The following is a 22,572-nucleotide window of genomic DNA, read 5'->3' on the forward strand; positions in this document are numbered from 1 at the left end:
GAAATTTATTCACATATATTAAAAGGAATGTATAAAAATAATTACTCCTAAAATAATCTGTAATATGCCAAAACAGACTAAACACAAGATGTTCAATAGGGAAGACCACCACTGACCTGTTAAACATCTCTCTTCCATCCTTCAAATTGCAATTAAAATAAATATATGGAACTGTACTTTGGCTACTGGAAATGTAAAAGCCACAAAACTTGCAGCAACAGTGCTGCTAATTAACATCAATCTTAAACATTACATACATATATATATATATGTATGTATATATACATACATATACATATATATATATATGAACAAGGAAATTAAACACTCAGTTAACTCAGTAATTTGTTCCATACCAGCTGTTAACCTTTTTGGTGCTTATGTAAAGAACCAGGCTGACTACATAATATTCCTTGGTTTCTTCCAACCACACCAAGTCAACACTGACTTTACCCTCTGAATCTGCATACTCTGTGGTGTAGATGTGACCCATGTAGTCATAAAGACCAGATGTCTTGGAAGACAGTTCCATGCTGACTGGGGCACTGAAACACCAGAAGGGCTTTCGGGTTTCATCCAAGACAGTAACATCCATCAAGTAGCAGTCCTACAAACACAAGCAGAAGAGATTAGTTTCCTATGCCAGGCCACAATCAGGAAAATCTGTCACAGATTTTAGGAGAAATAATAGGGGTTCAGCATACACTCAATTTTAGTATGAAGGCTAAAAAATTAAAAATGCTGCATAATGCTCCACTGCCCACTGCAAAACAATAGATATGTACTTAGAAGTTCCCCAGACTTTAAATACTGCAGCCTACGAACAGCAAAAATTGTGTCTTGTCAAACTGAAGGCAGCACTGCCAGTCAGATCTGCTGTTATCCAGAAGACCTAGCCTTAAAAAATAATCTTTGTTTCCAAAGAATTATTTACCTTACCACCCAAGTAATGATAGTCCTGTCAATACAAGGAAGAAGGTTACGTTTAAACTCAGGTGCCAGACCTCTGCAAGAGCAGCAGTGCATGCAAAGAGAGGCGAGTGTTCGTGTGCACAGGCAACAACTGCCCTCACATGCCCGCTGTAAGGAAGGGAAAGGCATGCAACACTTTCTCAACTGATGCAGTATACTGCTGATAAAGGCTTTCCTCCTAGTAATTCTTCTTGGTAAAAATTATTTGAAATAATTCCTTAAATCACTATATAATGGCATCATTTTATAGTACTAAAGTCAGCCTGTCAGTTCTCGGGCACTGCAACACAAAGGTTTCAAATATGAACACACAGGCTGTGCTCCATTGTTCACATCAGCTGTTACCTATTTTCATGAGTTCTGAATCTCTAAAGAAATAAAACTTAATTAAATGTAGTATATATGCATTATTCCCAAGAGAATCGCTTGTCCCAAAGGCATAACTATCCAACATTGCATACTGAATGCCAAAACATTAATTTAGAAATGCTTCAGTTTCACTGTGCTCCTACTGCTTGAACAATTCTTTCAATACTGCTGTACTTCGGTCAACCAGTGCAAAGCAGATTGCACAGAACCTTATGAAACATTTTCTACAAATCTGATTCTACAGATTGCTGAAAATATGAAATTCAACTCAAACCTCTAGTTCAGCATAATAATTTATATGAGCTATGTATTAATTCCAGCAAGAAATAAAAACCCTCTACTATTCTCTGGCATCCTTTATAAAAGATGTCTATTACAACAAAGGTCGATTATGAAGAATATAGGATGGCCTCGACTGAAGAGGGTTCTTTCTTCACACATATCCTGAACTCCCTGTACTGCAACAGTTAACCTTCACTCAAAAACAAAAAAAAAAATCCAGAATTATCAGAGGAAGGTTTTTTTTTTTTTTTTAAAGTATCAGCAAAATCCCAGGGCTTCTTATTTTGTTATACATTCTCAATTCCAAATATTGGTATATTCTGCTGCTGTGGATGATTTCCCTTGGTCTTCATATGTTTTAAGAGTTTGATGGAGATTGATAGAGATTTATGTTAAAAGCTAAATTGAGCTCCATCTATAGCTATTTCTTGACATGCACAATTTCTCACCCAAAAATAAATAAATAAGTAAATAAGATAGTTTATATTGAATTTTTTTTGGGGGGTGGGGGGAGGAGAAATAAAACACAAAAACTTATGGTGTAAGCACAAGGGACAGAACTAAACTAAAGACTGCTGCCTTAGCACTCTGCTTCCTCTGACAGCTAATGTCTCAGATTTTTGTGGTACCCATGATTATTTTCCACAGAAGAAAAAAAATCTGGCCCAGCAACTGTCAATCACATAATCTTCTGCTATCTACCTAGCTACCTAGTACTGCAGCAAGCTTTCCCACTTCCTACTGTACATTTTTTTTTAATCAAATGAAGTATTTTCTCTAGTTATGTGTTAAAATCCTATTAACCTTAAACACATATTTCTTCTGAAATTAGGATACGAAATAAATAGCTCTGTAGGAACTGACAAAATCGGGTCTGAAGGTTCTCAGAAACCTTAACAGCATATTTTCTACTTTTGTTTCTGAATAAGTACTCACAGAAACAAAAATATATATATTTCAAATGACTGTCTTTAAAGTGATTTTTTTTATTAGTTGAATTCATTTTATTTTGCAATGCACAATACTTCTATTGACATGCATAGAGGAAGGATTTGTTCTTCTGAAAATGACCACCTTCTTTTCTCAAAGATAAATTTAGCACAAGCTGAGAAAAAAGTGCAAAGAAAATTGATTGTTTGTAGCATTTTTTTTTCCTTCAAACTCCTCTTGTTTGCACAGAAACAATTAGAAAGGGAGGACTGTATGGGAACAGTATTTCAAGCTAAGCTATAACTGATGTCCACAAAAGCAACAGCAGATTACTAAGCTTGATGACGTATTTTATATACCCCATTGCCCAGGACTGCAAACCAATACTGTAAACCATAAAACAAGTATATTAATGTCATTGAACAAAACATTAGGCTATTAAACATTACTCCACTTTGCAGTTATGCCAGATTAGCAAAAGAGCAGTTTTATTAACTATGGGTTTTTTTTTTTCTTTTTTCAAAGTATTTTTGAAGTGTCAAAACTGAAAGCAACTCTACCAAAATCATTTTTCAGTAGGGCTGAAGTTATGCTTACCAGAATTTTTGGTAGTTCTGAAGTGTGAATAAAACATGCACACTCACCACTACTGTAAAAACTGCAGGAAAATCACTCTTGTAGGAAAGTGATAGGAGAGAAGGAAGGCACAGTTCTATAGATCGGGGACACTCAAAACAGGACAGTGAATCCAGCTGTCCCACTTGCAAGGCTCGGGAGTCAGCCTGTTAACATGAACAGGGGCCTTCCTTTCTGCCCATGCCCACGGACACTTTAATGCTCTCCAGCAGTCCCCTGTGTTTCACTATACACATACACCACAGCAGAAAAGCACAGTACTTCCCTGGAGTTCCAGAATTACTGCCCACACCACAACAAAAATGTATTTGTAGTACATTTTTTGTCCAGCCTTTCCAAGAGTTGTTGGTCCCAGGCAGTACTCCTGAGCTGAAAACACTGCAGTCATTGTGCATGAAAAGTGGGTCTATCATACAATCTATCCCCTAAGACAGAAAGCACAACATTATTTTTTCTAGAAATTCATAATTTTAGCAATATTTGATTTTTAAGAGATTTTTGCTATGCTTTCACCAAGAAAACCTTTAAAAACATTGCACTGTTGGGATGCACAAAGATCATTCTTCTTTGAGATAAGCAATTCAAGAAACGAACACACACACCAAAAAAAAAAAAAAAAAAAAAAAAAAAGAAATCACTGACTGACCTTTACATTGCCTTTAAGCACATCTGTTCTCCAGGATAAGCCAACTGTCCCAATAATAGGCAAGTGTTTCGCGTTATCCTTTACGCTTACAACCGTTAGCCTCAAATACCCATTTTGAATGTCACCTGAAAATATTAACAATATATAGTACAGCATTACTGCAAGTCAAATTAAGCCAACACACTCCGAACGTGCTGCCTGCTTCTCTCCCCATCTTCTGGTCCCTGATGACAAGTGTGAGGCAAGTCTGACACACAACAACAGCTACATATCTCAGTTATAGACAAAAGATACTAACTTTCTTTAAAGGCAGAAAGAAAGCATGAGAGATTTGGAAGAAGACCAGAACTAAGCATCTGGGGCTTGCAGGAGGCAGGTGGGAAAGGACAGAAGGAATTCCTCACAAAAATACAGTTCGCTAGGGTCTAGAAGCGGGCTCTGAATGTTAACTTAAACCACCTCACTCTACAAGCTCCTTAAGATGCAAAAGTGAATAAGAGAGAAGTAGTTTTCCGCTGGTTCTCCTTCAGTCTTTAGCAGCCAAAGACTGAAGGACAATCAAGAGCAGAAGGGCTGGCCCGTTGACACCCCATGCTGAAAGCCCAAGCGCAGGAGCAGCCAAGCTTTGTGCGGGGCTGCTGAAGGCAGCCAGAGGCAGAGCACCAAAGAAAGGCCGAGCCTAAAGCTTGAGAACGGCCGAGCCTAAAGCTCGCCACAAAAGCCAGAAGCTTCTTGCAAACCGGCCACAGGAGGAAGTGGAAGCCACAATGGGCCCGAGCACAAACCACTGCCAGGGAAGTGTCAGCACAAGCAGAGATCCCAAGAGCACTAGCTGGGCCAAGTGAGAGGGTCTCCATGTTAGGAAGTGTGAGGCTTCTGCGGAAGATTTTGTATGGGTGAAGGCAAAACACATCACTCCAGAGAGCGACTCCCAGCCTCCCTGCAGAAACATCCCAGAGAATTCAGCGGAGAAAACACAAGCAGAACCCGCAGCCAGAACACAGCTCAAAGCCTGAAGGCAGCGGTATTAGGTATGGGTGACACTTAACCTAGTCGTGAAGTCTTAAGCCTCAGTATACTAAATCAACGATGAGATTTCATTCAAGATAATAGATTTTAGATAAACAGTCAAGCTTTACTGAACGAACACTCAGAGCTTCCTTTTGAAGATGAGCTTTTATATGTGTTCAATGGAAACAGTCAACAAGCATTTTTTCCACAGGGCTACTCAGTTATCTGCAATTCAGATGCAAATAGAAGCAGCTATTCTTCTCACTCATTTAAAATAAATGAAAATTGTAATGGAATTAAGAAAAAAAAAATAGAGAGAGGAAGAGACTGGAAAAATAATACTGCTAGCAAATTAAAGAAGCCCAGGATATCACCATTATTGTAACATATTACAATATCATCAACTACCACAGCGCCGGATGGGCTGCCTGGCCAAGGTGCAAGTTACAAACCTCCTTTTTGCATCTACTCAGCAACCTCAAGACAGAGCGTAAGAGGTAACATAGAACCAGGAACCTGAAAACTAATTATTAATCCAGTATTTAATCTTTTTTTTTTCCTTTCTTAACTATAAAAGCTCCAACCCATTCCTCATAACCAGAAGAGAAGAAAGGTGTACCTAGAAGTTAGTAAGAGTCAGTGCTGTGTAGGCAAGTACTGAGATCCCCCCTTCTCACCTCAGTCTGACAAAAATCAGAAATCAAAGGCAAGCTACGTTATAAATATCAACGGAAACTTGGAGAGAGCAAGTCCCATCAGCCTGACCTACAATTTGCTTCATTAGCCCCATTATGATATTTATGGTCCAGGGGTTCTGCAAGACAGTAAAGAAGCCCTTCAATCAGCACAGTTTATAGAGAAAAGGTATTTCCAAACAAAGAAAATGCCAGTAAAGAGAATCATGTAGTCAAACATCAGGTGAAAGACACAAATAGTCCAATAACAGTTCAAAAAGCCCCGTAGTTTATGCTGTAAATTGATTTGCTAGCCAAACCTTTCTTTGTTGAAAGACATAATTTGGTTGATATTTTGACAAGGAATGCTGTGGTTAACACTAATTCTGGCTGGCAACAGACAACCTTCCCATGATGAAATGGACATTTAAATTTGCTAATCAATCTTCAAGTACACAAAATCATCCTGCTACATTTTGCAAGCACAAATACATTAATTTATACTAATCAGAAATAATATTGGAAAGATTAGACTACTATACATCTATAAAGTTACGTTTGAAAAGTTATAAAACTAGATAAACACATTTCAAGAATATTTGTTAAAAAGATAGATGTGGTATTCATGACTTCTGTATGAGTTGTATGAAAAGTCCGCCAGTTTCCTGAAAACGGGAACAGTCTTCTAATAAATACATTCAAAATATTCAAAATGAAAATATTTAGCATATTCGTCCTCTCCTATCTGTAAACAAAACATTACCAATCCTATTTAAATGAAAGTAAGAAAAAAAAAAGGCCAAAAAAAAACACAGTCAAAACACCTATGTAAAGTAGCACAAGTATTAATAAGAAAGAAAAGCTACGAAGTCAAAGATATTCTCTCTACTTGGTTCAATGAAGTGTGATATAGCTTTTTTTTCCCCCCCGAATTTAATGTTAGGGATTTTACAGAAAGAAATGAGATCAGAGCAGTAAGAATGAAGCACAGTATTCATGAAGACTAATGAAAAAAAAAAGACAAAAATCAACTGATTTGTTTGCATTTATTTTTTTTTCTGCAGAGTAACATATGGCAATCCCTTAGTGACCTTGGAGTGTCTACAGCTTTTTAATGTAAATAAATAACCCAGTGTGAAAGCTGACAACTGCTCTGTGAAACAGGTGGTGAAAGCTGCTAGTGGCACCATCACATTCATATTTTAAAACAAATCAGAGAGCTTCAAGAAACAGCAAGGGTTCTCACTCCATGCTCAGAGGCATCCTGGAGAGCAAGGCACAGATTGCTGTTAGAGTGGAGACTGAAAATAAAGACTAAACTAGCAAAGACAACCAGTTTGGGCAAATCCACCCCATTGGCCACACTGAGAAGTATCAGTCCCCAAGAGAGGAAATTGAGTGACCCAAAATGTAGAACTAACAGTAACTTACCACAAAGCTGAGTGACAGTGGACTGCCACCAAATGCTACACCTCATCATTTCTGAAAAGAAAACAAGCCATTTTCCAAAGGGGACTCTTAGGCAAGCACAAGGAAGAGGAGATGATGAAGGGGCTGACTGCCTGCAGAAGCCACGTGCCAGCCTGCTGACATGCTCAGGAGGAGGACCCAGTGTGGTGACACCCAGTTAGAGCACTCAAAATCCACGTGGTTCAGCAAATGCTTGTGATCGTGAAACAAATTTTCTACTATTCAGAGTGAGATGGCCTTAAAACATCACCTGCTGGACCTGCTTTAACAACCTGTCTAAAGATCAGCTTCATCTGTGGCAAAAAAGCACAACACCAACAAAGACAAATATACCACATGCTGCTTTCCCTTGTGCAGCTGTATTACTAGAAGTGAACAAAATTTCAATTTAGAAAACAAACCATAAAATTCACCACTTCTCCTACCAAAAACAAACAAACAAACAAATAAATCTCCTAAACAAGAACGCAACCCTCTATCAATTCACAGCAAAACTGAGTCTGAGCACATAAAGAGGACTCCTTTATCGACTAACACTTCAGGGCAGGTCTCTATGGTTACAGCTGCAGAATTTCACTGAAGTTTTATGCATGTGAGTGCTCCTCTATTTCAAGCTTGCGGGCTTTCTGAGGATCTGAAACATGTATGTTTCAAGATCATGGGACTACAACAGTCCACACTGAGCTAGGCCTACAGCCTAACATCAGTTTTGAGTAAAGTACAGATCTTAAAAATAAATAAACGGAAAGTCCCCAAGCTACTGCACAGTAAAGCATTCTAGCCTGACAGCAGTGCCCTCTACTGCCTTCATCAAAACAGTTCCTAAAATGAACAGATGGTTCATCAGCACTCTTCCTAGAAAAAAAATAGAAAAAAAATGCAGGAAGCAATAATTGATTTATGCTGTTTAAAACCGACAACAAATGACTTTTAAAACTTGAATAAATACCTATTTTCTGTGTTCCATATAAATGCATTCAACACCTGTGCTGGCAAAAATATGAGATCTGAAGGGCTTACTATTTAAAAAAATGTATTCACAGAAATTCTCAATTTAAAACAGTAAACCAATAAAATTTAAGTTTTCCAAAGAGTTTCATTGTTACTGTAATTTTAATTATCTTGTGGTATTACATTTTTCAGTGGGCATGTTATGCTTATAAGACACAGCTCTTGAATATTACTATATTTACTTACAAACATGTATGTATCAACATTGCATTAATCAGTATCTCTAGCTAGATTCTAGCTAGTTTTTGGCACAGCATGAATCAAGAATAAACACAAATCAGCCCTACCACCATATAAATAGTACCATGGGGGCAAAACTGCTTTAGTGAATGTAGGATGCCAGCAGAAAAGATCTTGTTACTTAAGCTTGTACAGGATCACAATAGCTACTCCAGCAGCAGAACTCCTGCTCTCAGATCACCACTTGTATCCCCAGAGTCTTTGCTAAGAGGGTTGTGTAATTTGATAGTTGTTATATACAGAGTAAACTTATGATACCTCATGATATATCCATGCAGTTATAAACTGAATAATGAATATATATATATATTCATTTTTATAGCTTAAACAAAAAAAGCAAAACAAAAAAAACAGTTTCTCCCCTTGAAAGAGAGGGGAAAACAGAAGACAAGTAACAGCAGGACTTGGTTTACAAACAGACATTACAGTCAACTACCTTTTCTGCAGAAGAGGCTCTTGAACGTTCCACACATACAAGTATGGGTCCCACTGTGCATATCTAGATGTAGGTTGTAGTCATGCAGTCCATACTCTGGGTCAACATCATCCAGTACAGGTTCATTAGGTGAAAGGACATATTGTCTTCAAAAATATATACAGAGAGATAAAATTAAGGGAAAAGGACTTAATAGAAAGAGATATGGTAAGCAGCCAGCACTAAAAGGCTGCTAGGAGAGGCTACAAGATGGCAAAAATCATTAGCACACACCACTTTTATTCTTTACTAATGTTTTTGAAAGTCAAATATCATACTATCTTTATAGTTCACAAATAAGATGTCTAGCCTAGCCAAAGGCAGAAAAAAATGACAGTCAACTTGTACATCTACAGAACATGTTTATACTAATAAAAAAATACATCATCTTAAGTTCAAATCTAAAAGTCAACTGGCCATAGGTTTCTTTGGAATGGAAATTATCGAATATTTTTCCTTGTACCTAACCTACCAGAGTAACTATTGCATATAAATGACCAGAAGGGTCAGAATTCCAGAGGCACTGAGCAGTTCTGACAAACTCAAAAAATCAAATATTTCCTATTAAGTGAGATGGTATTAACTTTTATCTCCTGTGCAACAAGGGCCATACTGAGTGAAAGCTGTCAAATTAAAGACTACAGGCACATACAACAAGGCCTGACCCAAATGTGTGACAGGAAGGAAAAGGGGAAATAAATCCCAGCAGTCATCCGCTAAAGCTTAAAAAAGAAAAAAGTTACAGTGTGCAAGGAAAAAATGTGCTATATTATACAAAGGAAGAGAATGAAGGATAAGCAAGCTATTTTACTAGCTTGTTTTACCCCTATTGCACTCCTAAAATTTTTTTTTGCTATCTCCTAAAACGCTGCCTTCTTCCGATCTTTCAAATAGGAGAAGGGAGTAAAAGGACTGGCTGTGAAAAGGAAGGAAGGAAGTACTTGCAAGGACAGCACATTTCTGTCTTTCTTAGTACAGCAAGTACTTTTACGACATGCATGATTAGATTATGTCCTTGAAAGGATAACAAGGGCAACATTTTAGTATGAAAATACTTCTTCTACATCTCAGTATATAGTTATTCTAATATTTACTTAGATTGGATTGAGCATGAAACGTTAATTATTGCCTAAATATTAACCACTTTCCAGCAATCACTTTCCAGCAAAACTCAAAAGTTTAGTGTAGAGATCAGCTTTACCACCCACAAAGAAAAACCCAGACTTACAGAGTAGCAGAACCCAAAGTGCTTCTCTCAAGAAGTTGATGATAATGAAGACTCGCCGTAACAAAAGCAATTTCATTTTTTCCCTGAAAGGTTAGTCAAGGTAGATGAATTTTCATCTGGAACATTTAGGGCTTTTTTTTTTTTTTTTCTCTCTCCCACAAGGTCATCTATGCATTAAAATTTAGAGATAAATGTTGCTGCTTACTACTCTGACACATGTTACAGTAAGATTAAAAATGGTTTGTTTTAATACATGGACAAATGTTCTTGTAACTGCTATTGTCCTTTCACCAGAGTACGGAATGTATGTAAAAGACCACTGTATTTCCATACAATAGAAGGAGAAGTCTAGCTTCCTATGGCACAGAAAAATTATCAACAACAGAAAGATTATTAGCAACAATCCATGAATTTTACTTCTCTATTTTCTTGTTATCATTTGATTCTTAGCTAAGAAGAATCCAGCGGACCTTACTTTCAGCTGCGAAAGACCTAAGCATCAGGGTTACCTAGCTATTTAGTGAAGTGTTTACAAAGAGAGCTAACGTGAGTGAGAAACACACAGCTATTCACTAGAAGAAAGACTAGTGAAGTTAAGATCCTAGGTCTCTTCATCAGATGATGTACTCTTAGCCAAGTGTTAAGATACACCTCGCTACAGGCCTGTAAAGCTCAAAGAAAACTTTTGAGATCAATATCAGAACTAAACAAAGCTACTTGGATGCTTGGATTCCAGCTCTTTCTTTAGAAAAATAGAACTGCATTTTTAACTCCTATATTTCCAAACATAAGCCAATATTGAAACTACTCACTGCCAGCAATCTCCTTGAGTCCTATAAAGTGAGAAAAATTTTTTTCCTCCTCTCTAGGTTACTAAATAGAAAATTAACCTGCCACCACCTTTACCCCACAATCGTGGCTATTTCTCTATTTCTGTGGTGCTAAGTTGCAACCAAAAGGTATAATGACTGATAAGTCAATCTATGTCATACTGAGTGCCTCAGTCTTTCTCTGTCTAAACAGAAAGTCCAGATAACCCATTCTGGGCTGTCAAGACTACTGTCATAAACATCTTCTGTTAGGCAGCTAAGCTCTGTGTAAAGAACAAGACGTGTGTCGCTTATGACTGTCACCCTCATCTACAGTTGCACTTTGCCCATAGAGGGAAGAGAAACACATGTTCAAAAAAAGTAAGCAGGAAAAAATATCCTAGAGCGGGACATTCAGTAGCTAACAACTTTATGAAGCTTAATTAAAACTGATCTATTTCCAGGTGCTGAAAGAGTTAATATTTCCAAGCACAGGAAGAGTTAATACTGCTCTCAAGATCAAGAAGGCAAGTCACAAGAACACCAATCTACCAAACTTCTAAAGAAGAGCTTTTCACGAGTTTTGTGGACTTAGAGATTCCATAACAAGCTTGCACAAGTCAGCCAGGCCCAGGACTTCCAGGTAATGGATATCTTTGATCAAGATTCAAGTATATATCCCTCCTATGGGAAACAATTCTTCTGGTCACTGTGCATATTTGAGGTATCAAACGTTTTCTGCTAGAAAGCAAGAGTTTTCAGCAACTGTTGGTAGAATCCTCAAGGGAAGTCCATGCCAAATAGTATGTTTATGTCTACCACATTAGCATTGCTGGGGAAGCGAGGAGGACTGCCGCCCCAAATTCAATCCGGAACCTGTCTGAATCCTTGGGATAGGCTACAAAGAGCTCTAAGCCAGGTTTTCCAAATACCTAACTATGTGATTTTAGGCGAACTTCCAGTTCCCAGTGTATTCACTGCAAAGACAGATTTCCTCAGAGCATAGCAGTCTGCTTCAGATGTTTTGCACTGCTCTCTAAAGCTGTCCATCTCTACACACAGTTTACAGAAACTTAACTGTTAAATTCAACAGAGGGTAACCTCTTAAAGAGGGTAACCTCTTAATACCAAAAACCAAATATCCCCCGAAGGGTATCAGTTTCAGTGTTCCAATGAAACAGTACATGATAACATGGTGATATAAACTAAAAGAAACAACAACTAGCAAAGTTGCCTCAGGGGAACTCAACACTGAGTGCTATGGATAGCAGAAAGGGAGAAAGAGAACATCTCTCCTCAACCTGAGCTATTTATAACTTCTCTGAAGTATCTTTGTAACTTTGGTATATAAGGACTCCAAAACAAATAGCATATCTACTATATTATGATATGTAATTGACTTTTTACATTTCTTCTTAGTATATGGAAAATACAGATACTCCAATTACACCTTTCTACAATACAATGAAAAAAAACCTTTCCCTGTCTGTATTTTCTGTCCTTAGAGTTTATGCAAGATCTTCTAAAATTTTAAGAACAAGGAACATTCAAAAAAGTAAAAGGCAAAGAAACTGTTTTCTTCAAATCAGCCATAAGGATGAACCTGAAGTTAAACATCATCTTACCTTCCAAAGTCCTAGTAAGAGTCCTGGATTCAAATAAAAGATTTGAACAAGCTTATCAGCACCAATTGCTACACTGGTGTTAGTCAGGTTAGAAAGGCTGTACTTAGCAATCAGGGAACGTCGACGAGGTCTTTGGAAAGAACATAGAGAATATATATATATATATATATATATATATGTAAAAAGAAAAACACTATGGCCCCTTACTATGTAGAATTTCACCTACATTTCAATTTTAGTTTGATCAACAGCACATAACTAAAACTATTTTGAAAGTATTCAGCATAGAATCAAAGACTCGTTAAGGTTGGAAGGGACCTCTAGAGATCATCTAGTCCAACCCCCCTGCACACGCAGGGTCACCTAGAGCACGTGGCGCAGAACTGCATCCAAGCGGGTTTTGAAGGTCTCCAAAGCAGGAGACTCCACAACCTCTCTGGGCAGCCTGTTCCAGTGCTCTGTCACCCTCACTGTTAAGAAATTTCCTCTTCAGTTCCTGTGGAACTTTTGGTGTTTCAGTTTGTGGCCACTTCCTCTAGTTCTGTTGGTGGCCACCTGAAAAGAGGCAGGCCCCATCCTCTTCACTCCCTCCCTTGAGGTATTTGTATACACTGATTAGATCCCCTCTCAGCCTTCTCTTCTTCAGGCTGAACAGACATAGATTTTTATTCCAGATAGTCTAATTACTGCTGACAATAAATAAATAAATTGAAAATAGATTGATACGCTTGCCCTATTTTTAAGATATTTGCAGAATTACCTTAGTAACATACATTTATTTATCAGCATGAAGCAGGCTACTTAGAAGGCAATTTTTTCCCCTACAGAAATGAAATTGCACAAAAAGGATCAATCTGAATACAAGAGGGTTCTTTTAGAGGAAACTTTCCTTTTTCCAGGAAATTATTTCTAAATTTTACCCCTCAATTCAAGTGATTTTGCTCCATAAACACCCTTTTATTCAAATTCATATTTTACAGGCATTCCTATTGACTAAGCAGGAAAAAAAAAAGAAAGAAAAAAAAAAAAGAAGAACAGCAGAAAGAAGGTTATCTGCTCAGAATGGAGAACCAAGTATTTCTAAAACACTACACAGATTTTGGCCGTTGTATTCAAACCCTTTCTAGATTCCCCAGCAGAATCGGGGCACTATGTTGGCAAAACAGCAGCAGATGGGCACTTCTTAACATTATCTCAGGAACTATATGGTTTGGACCAGGAAAGAGATATAGGCCTTTCCGTCTTTAAGCTGGTCAAGCTGGTGTAAATACAGGGAGTTTCATCTACATTGGGTGTTAGCTTTCCCTTTACAATGAAGGGATCAAAATCCTCACTTATGTGGGACTTGCTCTCTCAAACTTATTGTGCCCATAAAAAAGATAGGCCATATGAACACAATGCCATAGTAAATCCTTTTCTGATCAGGGCTTTTTTAGTAGTTAGGGTTTTATTTCAAGATTGTGGACAATAAGGAAAAGAACAACTACAGTCTTTCTACAGGGCATATAAAGAGGTCAAAAAATATCCTTCAATTGAATTAACTTGTAATTAATATTGTCTTCTGGAAATTTTGAAGCTTTATAATCTTGCTCTTAACATTCTGATAGTATTTGTGAAATACATTATCCTCGTGTATACTCAAAATCTCTTTAACATCTTATGATTATGTTAAACAAATACACCAACTGCCTGAAATTTTTCTTTTACTATATTCTCCTTATGAATCATCATCTCTATAAAAATAAACTTTCCACACAATTAGACTGCAAGACTCCCTCGAGGCTAGGCTGCTTTGCTGACTTCCCACAGCAGGCCCATCTCATTGTTAGGCAAAGATTTTCTTCCTTTATGAGGAAACTTGTTTGCTGCAAGTGAAAAGCTCTACCAGTGAGGAACAGGACACAGACTTTGGAAGAAATATTAGAGACGTTTTCAAGGAAACAATTTGCTCATTAAGCCAAATCAAATTCACATAGCTCCTGCACAGACATTATCAATCTGTTAAAAAAAAAAAAAAAAAAAAAAAACTCAAAAATCCTGTGTTCCTGTGTTAAGACTCACCCATTTGTGTTGGTACCTCTGTTTTGGTCAGGAAGCAGAGGAGTCACTCCACATAGCTCTAGGGTTGATAAGATGTTTTAAGCATGGCCAGTATGCACTATACCAGAATATAGTAACAGATGTGTCCTTAAATGATAGATCTGCCTGCTCCATTACGTGTTCCTTTCCATTTTTGTCCTTCAGAACAATGATCCAACTCAAGCCAGATGCTCTGTTATTTAGGAATTGAATTTAAGGGGTGAGGAGTTTAAAATAAATAAATAAATAGTAAAACTGCTATTAACTGTTACTTATATTTCTTGGACTAGACTATTTACAGGCTATACTCATCTCTTCCCATCACCATATACATTTACAGTTCTATTTTCCCATCCCTCCAGCTATTCCAAAGCCATTAATATTCCCTACATATTTAAGTAAGCATCTTCTGTGACTAGGTATTGCTTACCTTATAGCTTCTCTGTTTTTGCATGGAAGACCTGTTTGAGGATCTACAGGTTTAACAAGCTGCATTACTCTAGTTTTGACAGCAGCTATTTGTCTGAAGATGTATTCTTTCTTCCAGTATCCAGGCCTTCTATCCTGTAGAGTGGCACAGCCCAAGGAAATGGTTTCTGTCTCAGCAGGATTTATTTTCCAAAACATTCTTTTTGGTGGAAAACAACTGGAGTATAATTTCAGCCAGATTCCACTGAAAATTGTTAGAATGAAGAGGAAAAAATATAGAAATATCAAAAGAGTTATTTATTTAAAGGCACAGGCCAAAGCATTGAATTACTTTACCAGTACAATATAAAGCACATGTAGCATGGGGATCTTGGGTACCACAAAACTTAGGTTAGCGGAAACATAAAGTCCAAGTTGATCAGCAAATGGGGTCTGATTTAAGACTAAGTTTACGGAGGTCCAGAATGCCCTGTTAGGCTCTAGCCAAGGAGAAGAAAAAGGCACAGTTTCCTCCATTCCGATGTTCAGAGAGCTTGTATGAGCTCAGTTCCTTGCAGCAAACAGGAAGGCTCAGGAATGCAGACAAGCTAGACATCAGCATTCCTCATGGCCTACTGTATACTAGGTTATCTTGAAGAATAGGGACTCTCAATATATTTTTCCTTCTGGAATACATGTCCTGAATGAGATTCACTTATGACTCTACTATGCTCTTCTATGGCAAAAATGATATGTAATTCAATTAAACTCTGCAGTACATCAGTGAGGGTGAGAAATGTAACTATCTACACAGAAAATGCTCGATAAGTGCTCCATCAAGTAGGATCACTACAACTGGGGAACTTCCTACCATTTTATGCCTCTCAATAGCATATTGAGTATACAACTTCTAAAAAGATTTCCTCCTCCCTATGCTAGTTACTTCCTCCACTTAGGCCAAGTGCAGGGTTCTGCACCTGGGGAGGAATAACCCTAGACACCAGTACAGACTGGGGACTGACCTTCTGGAAAGCAGTTCTGCGGAGAAAGACCTGGGTGTCATGATGGACGACAAGTGGACCATGAGGCAGCAGTGTGCCCTCGTGGCCAAGAAGGCCAATGGAATCCTGGGCTGCATTAAGAAGAGTGTCTCCAGCAGGTCGAGGGAGGTGATCCTGCCCCTCTACTCAGTCCTGGTGAGGCCGCATCTGGAGTATTGTGTCCAGTTCTGGGCTCCACAGTACAAGAGGGATGTGGAGCTGCTGGAGAGAGTCCAGCGCAGGGCCACAAGGATGATCAGGGGCCTGGAACATCTGCCCTACGAGGAGAGGCTGAGGGAGCTGGGCCTGTTCAGCCTGGAGAAGAGAAGGCTGAGAGGGGATCTGATCAGTGTCTATAAGTACCTCAAGGGAGGGAGTGCAGAGGATGGTGCTGGTCTCTTTTCAGTGGTGGCCACTGACAGAACTAGAGGTAATAGCCACAAATGGAAGCACCAAAAGTTCCACAGGAACTTAAGGGGAAATTTCTTAACAGTGAGGGTGACAGCACTGGAACAGGCTGCCCAAAGAGGTTGTGGAGTCTCCTTCTCTGGATATCTTCAAAACCCGCTTGGACGCAGCCCTGTGACACATGCTCTGGGTGACCCTGCGTGTGCGGGAGGGTTGGACTAGATGACCTCTAGAGGTCCGTTCCAACCTTAAGCATTCTATGATTCTATGATTCCATAGACTACCCCTTAAACAAACTGAAGCAGATTTAAAAGAAATGGTACAGATTAGAGTAGAAATAAGCAACAGGGGAAAAAAGAGTCAAGTTTTGGCTATCTTCCAGAAATGCAGATTCTAAGAAGCTCAGAGATTCTCAGAGTTGGCCTAGACAAGCTCACAAGGAGATGCAAGTATAATGAAAACTAAACATGTCTAAGCAGTTAAAAAACTTCAGCCTGAAACAACAATGCAAGATTATCTAGTCAAAATAAAAGCATTTTGATACCTCTGACTGGACAATCGGGACCCCTCAAGTTTCTCATAAAGATCCAACTGAAAATGGGGTGTTAACTAGTACTCCACTCCCAGGAGGGACATTCTCTTTTTAAAAGGGAGGAATATTCAGCATCTGGCTACAGGGTGCAGTTAGCAGGAGGCATTTCCTACGTTCTCTGGCAGCATAAGCTGAATGAAGCCTGATTTGTCACTTGTGCTTAACACTTTTCTCCCCACTCTCAGCTACATAATCCTTCTTTCATGTAACTGCATTGTGCAAGAATACAGGAAGCTAATACATCAACTCAGGCAGAGAGAGAGGAGGGAAAAAAAAAAAAAAAAAAGAAAGAGTGGCACTTGGAACCACAAATGTCTGGGAAGGCACCCTTGTCTTGTCATCCTCCTTCTACTCTCGACTTCTGAAGAACTTAGGGTAGGCAGATCAAAAAGGTATCCAACAGGGAAGCATGGAACGGTCTCTTTCACAACAGAATACCTGCCACTTTTGCCTCACAAAGCTAAGCTCACGACTCATCTCAAGGTCTCTTATTAGAGCTCGGGCCATTGGCTTGGGGCATCGCCACTGCCAGTCATCACCCGGCCACAACAGCAACAAGCGCTGGGCAAGGGCCAAAGATCCTTCTGTGCACTCCAGGTCCTAGTTCTCCTGTCAGACCAGCACTATCAGCTGGTGAGCAAAATCCTCGCAATTTCAGATCTTCCATGTAAGCTTATTACACGATGGGGCAGAGGAGAAGGCAACAGGGAGGTAGAAAGAGGATCAGAAACATTTCCTTACCCTCACCAGTTATACTGAAGACATCAGTCCCAAGGAACAGCTAAAGCCCAAAGACAAAGCATATATATCACTAGGAGTCACAAACACATGCAGAGAGAGACTGCATTGAGAGCTATTGAACACAATGACAATAACTACACCTAGAATAGCAGAATGAGTCTCAAGAAGATACTTTCTGCCTAAAAACAAGACCAGATCTGTCAAAGAAATATCCAGGGACTTCAATCAAGGCTTCTGTTGATTCACGGAAAGATGCAGACTCAACGAGGTCCACAAGACCCAGAGAAAAGTGGTCTCCTCCACTGAATACATCTCATAAATAACAGAAGACATCTCTTCTTGAGATCACACTTGTGCATATACAGTGATATTACTTCAAATTAAAACAATGGAAACAGACATGGCTGAGATGGATACATATGGATCACTTTCCCTTGAACAGCTTCAATGATGTTACCTCCTGTCTACCTGGTTATCCTGCACTGGAAAAAGCACATAAATAACATCAATTATTTCATTTACATGCACCTGCTGACAGACTCAAAAAACAAATCTGGACTATAGCCTTCCCCTTAAATTCATCATTCTAAAGGTGCCAACACTGACAGTAACCAGTTCACTGTTCAAATTTTGACAAATGAGTGAGAAATGAACAAATAGCAAATACAGGATACATAGGAAGAAATTTTCTCATATAAACACCAATGGAACAGGAACCTGGAAAAAAATAGAAAGAAAAAAAAGCAGCAATACGTAGAGATTCTAGCTATTCTTATATAAGTCAGGTTCTCTCCTCTTGATCATTTTCACAAACTTATCCTGATAAGAGTGGGTGCTTACTGGTGGGTCAATATTTTCTGTGTCCTTTCTGCTTACATTTTAAAATCACCAGAATTTGACTGGAAGAGCTAACACAGCTAAAACCTATCAGCAAATCACCTGACTAAATCACATCCCCTGCCAAAAATCCAAACAAAGAACTAAAGAAGTAGGACTTCAAAAATTATGAGATCTATGACAATGCTACAACACTACAAGCTATACCTGACACGATGGACTGCTTGAGCCTGTGCACTGCCTGTGCTGGTGAGCACGCACTACAAACAAATGCAAATTTTATATCAAAATAAACACTAATAGCAACATTTCAAGGCAATGCATTTAGCTTTCGCCACGTAAATCCCATTAACTTTAATGGAGCTTGCACAGCTAGAACTCCATGCAACACATTGTACTGTGAGCTATGAGTACATTTTCAACAAAATAATTGCCAGCAGGTACTTGCATCAGTGCTCTGACATCAATGAAACTAAATTAGAATGGCTCATAATTTGGGGAAGCTCAACTGCTGTGAGATTAAGGCCAACACTTACGCTTTCATTTCCTTACTTGTCATTGGCCAGATCATAGAACCGCTTGCTCACGCAACCGGCACACAACAGGGACACGGCGTCCAAATAGGAAAATATCTTCAGCAGCATTTCTGAGGGCATGCTGAGAAAAGAAAAGAAGAAAAAAATAGTTAGACTTACCTATAAACTACAGAAATATCGATGGCTAAGAATTTCAACTCCAAACTACAAAAAAAAAAAAAAAAAATGACAGAGATTATGAGTTTGTGAGCTTACAGATCAAATCATAAGGAGTAATTTGAAGAGTCTTGATTCTGAATTGTTTTGATTTAAAGAATTTGTTTCAAACAATTCACGGCAAGTTATTCAAGTGACCCAGAACATTATGTGGAAGTTACTGCATTTTGCAATTTTGTTATAACTTTGTAAATTTTAACTCATTTTAACATGACACTATCTCATTCAAATTCAATCTCTTGTGCTTGCAGCAGGATTTTACTAGCTGGCCACTAACCATCAGCCTTGACCAGAACTGTGGTATCCGGATGCATCAGCACAGAAATAACATAGGCAGACAGCTGGATCGTGCTACACATCAGCAAAACACCCGGCCCATTTGCACTCAGATGTATCGCACAGTTTACACTTATATCAGCAGAAATATGTAAACTTTAAAATAAGAATAATTGAATATTCCTGTGCATCTGTCTGGCTGCAGGTGCTGGTACCATCTGTGAAATCCCAACACTGCTATTGCTTTGCAGCTGAAGTGCACCATGTGCAGCATAACCTGGAATTAAGTCAGCATGATTTTTGTATTAACAGCCAGAAACCTCATATTCTTAGAACAGTATCTGGTAACTGCACAGAAGTGTTTTTTTTTTTTTTTAAAAAAAAAGGATTTCACACTCAATTTTTAAGCACAGCAATATAATATCAAAACTGACACTGGAAATATAAATTTCTGCAAAAATCAGTATGTCAGCCAAGTCTCTCTCTCTCATTTAAACCTGGGTCATTTACAATATTTGCTGCCTTATAGTAATACTTTATGCCAAAAGCATATATATACACCTTTCAAATACAGAATACTGCCAACGCTCCAGGGTTCGTATTAAAACTCTAGATCTCAGATGCACTAACAGAGAGGCAACCATGCCAAAACTTCTATGCTTCATACGTGAAATAATTATTCAAACACTGTAAGCCCAAAGCAGGTAGTGCCTTTATTCCAGACGGCCTTTCGAAGTAATCAACTGCCTGAAAAAGCCCCAAATAGGCTAAAAATATAATGCTTGATCTAGAATTCTCAACAGTAGTTTTCACAACCACACTATCATTCTGTTGTTGAGGGAAGTAGGAGAAGGGATTTTTTCTTCTTTCTCAAACAGAAAACAAAAATGATTTACACAAATATTCCACAAAGTTCCAAATTATAAATATACCTTTTTCTGTTACAAATATTCCTTTTTCTATACAGAAAAGGATATTAATCTTTCATGCAACGCCATCTTTTCACACAATAGATAAATAAATAAATAGCTATTTTGAAAGTGCCCTTTATTGTCAACACGCAGCTTGCGGCAAATGAGCAATTACTTTATTCCTTCCTCTCATCCCACTCCACCATTCTAAGCTTCCCTTTACAGGGTAGCAAGCATCAAAAGAAATACCGAAAGTTTATTCCAAAGTGGTTTTTCTTGAAGTAATACGGTAATGATTTCGATTTGTGAAGAACACATCATGACTTGCAAAGAGGTTGCTGACAGTCGTGTACAGTTTGCAGAGCTTGTACTACAGGAAGCGAGGAGAACCATGCCTGAAAACTTCAGTGGCTCTACACAAGACCACAGGATAAGCCATGGAGGCAAGTCTTTTCAACAGACAACATCTGCATGGAAATATCCAAGATACGAACACGTATGGACCTATCTTTTTTAAGGCAACTTAAAACCTGCAAGTTTCTTCCACTCTCATCTTAAACTGAAGACACTCTCACCTCTCAATGCACACGTTCGGTTTCCGCTTTATCGACGGTATCCAATATTGACTTTTAACTTCCGCATTTTCAGTTTCAAAAAATTCCATGGGTCTGGCAGCAAAGCTCCTTGATCTATTTCTAGAAAGTAAAAGCTGTTAGGAGTCAAGTTATCATAAAATGTAGAAAAACGTATATTGTGCACACCTAGACAGCACTTGTCAACTCAGGTGAGACTAAGGGGATACACCACACAATAATTAAGGATTAGCCATTCACAAATTTGAGCAGTTACCACTGAGTTCAAATACTTGACATCAAGAAAATGTTAAACTTGGGTGTCTCTTCCATGACCCTTCTCTCATGACAGCCAGAAGCGAACGGCATCATCAACAAATCAATCTGACACTGCTGGAGAGACCTATTCCCATTAGAGACAACCGCATCACTCCAGCCACCATAATCAAGTTCCAGAGAGGCCCCTGCAAGAACTCAAATTCATTGTGTTAATCCTCTGTTTCGCAAGACGACTGGAGACATTTTTTGGAGCTATCCAATACTGCCAAGCCATTAAAAAAATACATAAAAAACAATACTCGTCTTTTCAATTGGAGTAATTGGGTTTTGACGTATTATTTTATTTACTCATTATTACATAACTATTTTGATCCAGATTCCTTTTTCTTACCAAAGTAACTTTGCATATTCCTAGAACAAATAAAATTGTACAAGCTAACTTGCCACACAAATTTCCCAAGGGTTTCACACAGGAATAATCTTTTAAGTTATAATTACAGATACTATCTTCAAACCGCACACAAACTTCTAGATGGAGTTTGGGAATCAAACCCTGGCGCTTGACACCCGCTGCTCCTCTGCAATCCCGTGGGGCAGGCAGAGCTCCACGAGCGCTACAGGGTCTGCACTACCAGCTGGCTTTAAAACACCTGGTCAATTCAGCACTGGGTTTCTAAGCAACCAACTGATGGTGGAAAAAAAAATGTAAGTTGGAAGTACATACACACCGTGCACATTTAATACATCCATGTACACTTAATAAAACACTATTCCCATTTTATGATGAAGAAAAAAAAAAATCCTTTTTTTTTTTTTTTAAAAAAAAATTTTTTTAAAAAAAAAAAAGAACTCTGGCCTATAATGTCAGAGGTGTTATGTTAGAATCCCTCAAGCTTTACTAGGAATTGTTATAAGCGCCTATCCTCATCACACAGGAAGACACATATATTTTAGTTCAAGTGCTAACTAAAATAGGCAAAGAAAATTAATAGCAGAAGAAGGTAAATGTCAAGTACAACCCTTACGGTCAAGCAAGCGTTTTACTGGTATGTATTTTTATCAACAAGCACACCAAGGAATTCAGATGACATATCAGCTTTAACAACTCAGTAACAAAAGGCATTTTTCAAAAGCCATTTCAGGAACTTAAGAGGCATAAGCCCTGCTCTACAGTAGTGGAAGCGGCACACGTGTACCTGCTGGTGCAACATCTCCCAGCTGCTTCACCGTTATCTGCACTCAAAGCACTGGGATTTTCTGGGCATACCCAACAGCGACGTACCTAGCTCCAGGACTAAT

General features: G+C 38.5%; 1 protein-coding gene across 1 annotated transcript; it reads right to left on the minus strand.

Annotated features, from left to right (window-relative positions):
- Positions 1-310: 310 nt before the first annotated feature.
- Positions 311-21,134, minus strand: FBXO15 (F-box protein 15). Its single transcript, XM_010224601.2, is given in 10 exon segments — positions 311-607; positions 3,836-3,960; positions 8,678-8,823; positions 9,945-10,027; positions 12,379-12,508; positions 14,440-14,504; positions 14,506-14,650; positions 14,888-15,130; positions 19,036-19,140; positions 20,998-21,134. Coding segments are annotated over 10 exon segments (1,401 nt in total). The 5' UTR covers positions 21,087-21,134; the 3' UTR covers positions 311-337.
- Positions 21,135-22,572: the final 1,438 nt, after the last annotated feature.

Source organism: Tinamus guttatus, unplaced genomic scaffold (assembly GCF_059628265.1).
Source record: "Tinamus guttatus ecotype Peru unplaced genomic scaffold, ASM5962826v1 Tinamus_guttatus_pri_ptg000639l, whole genome shotgun sequence".
In the NCBI taxonomy this organism is placed as follows: Eukaryota; Metazoa; Chordata; class Aves; order Tinamiformes; family Tinamidae; genus Tinamus; species Tinamus guttatus.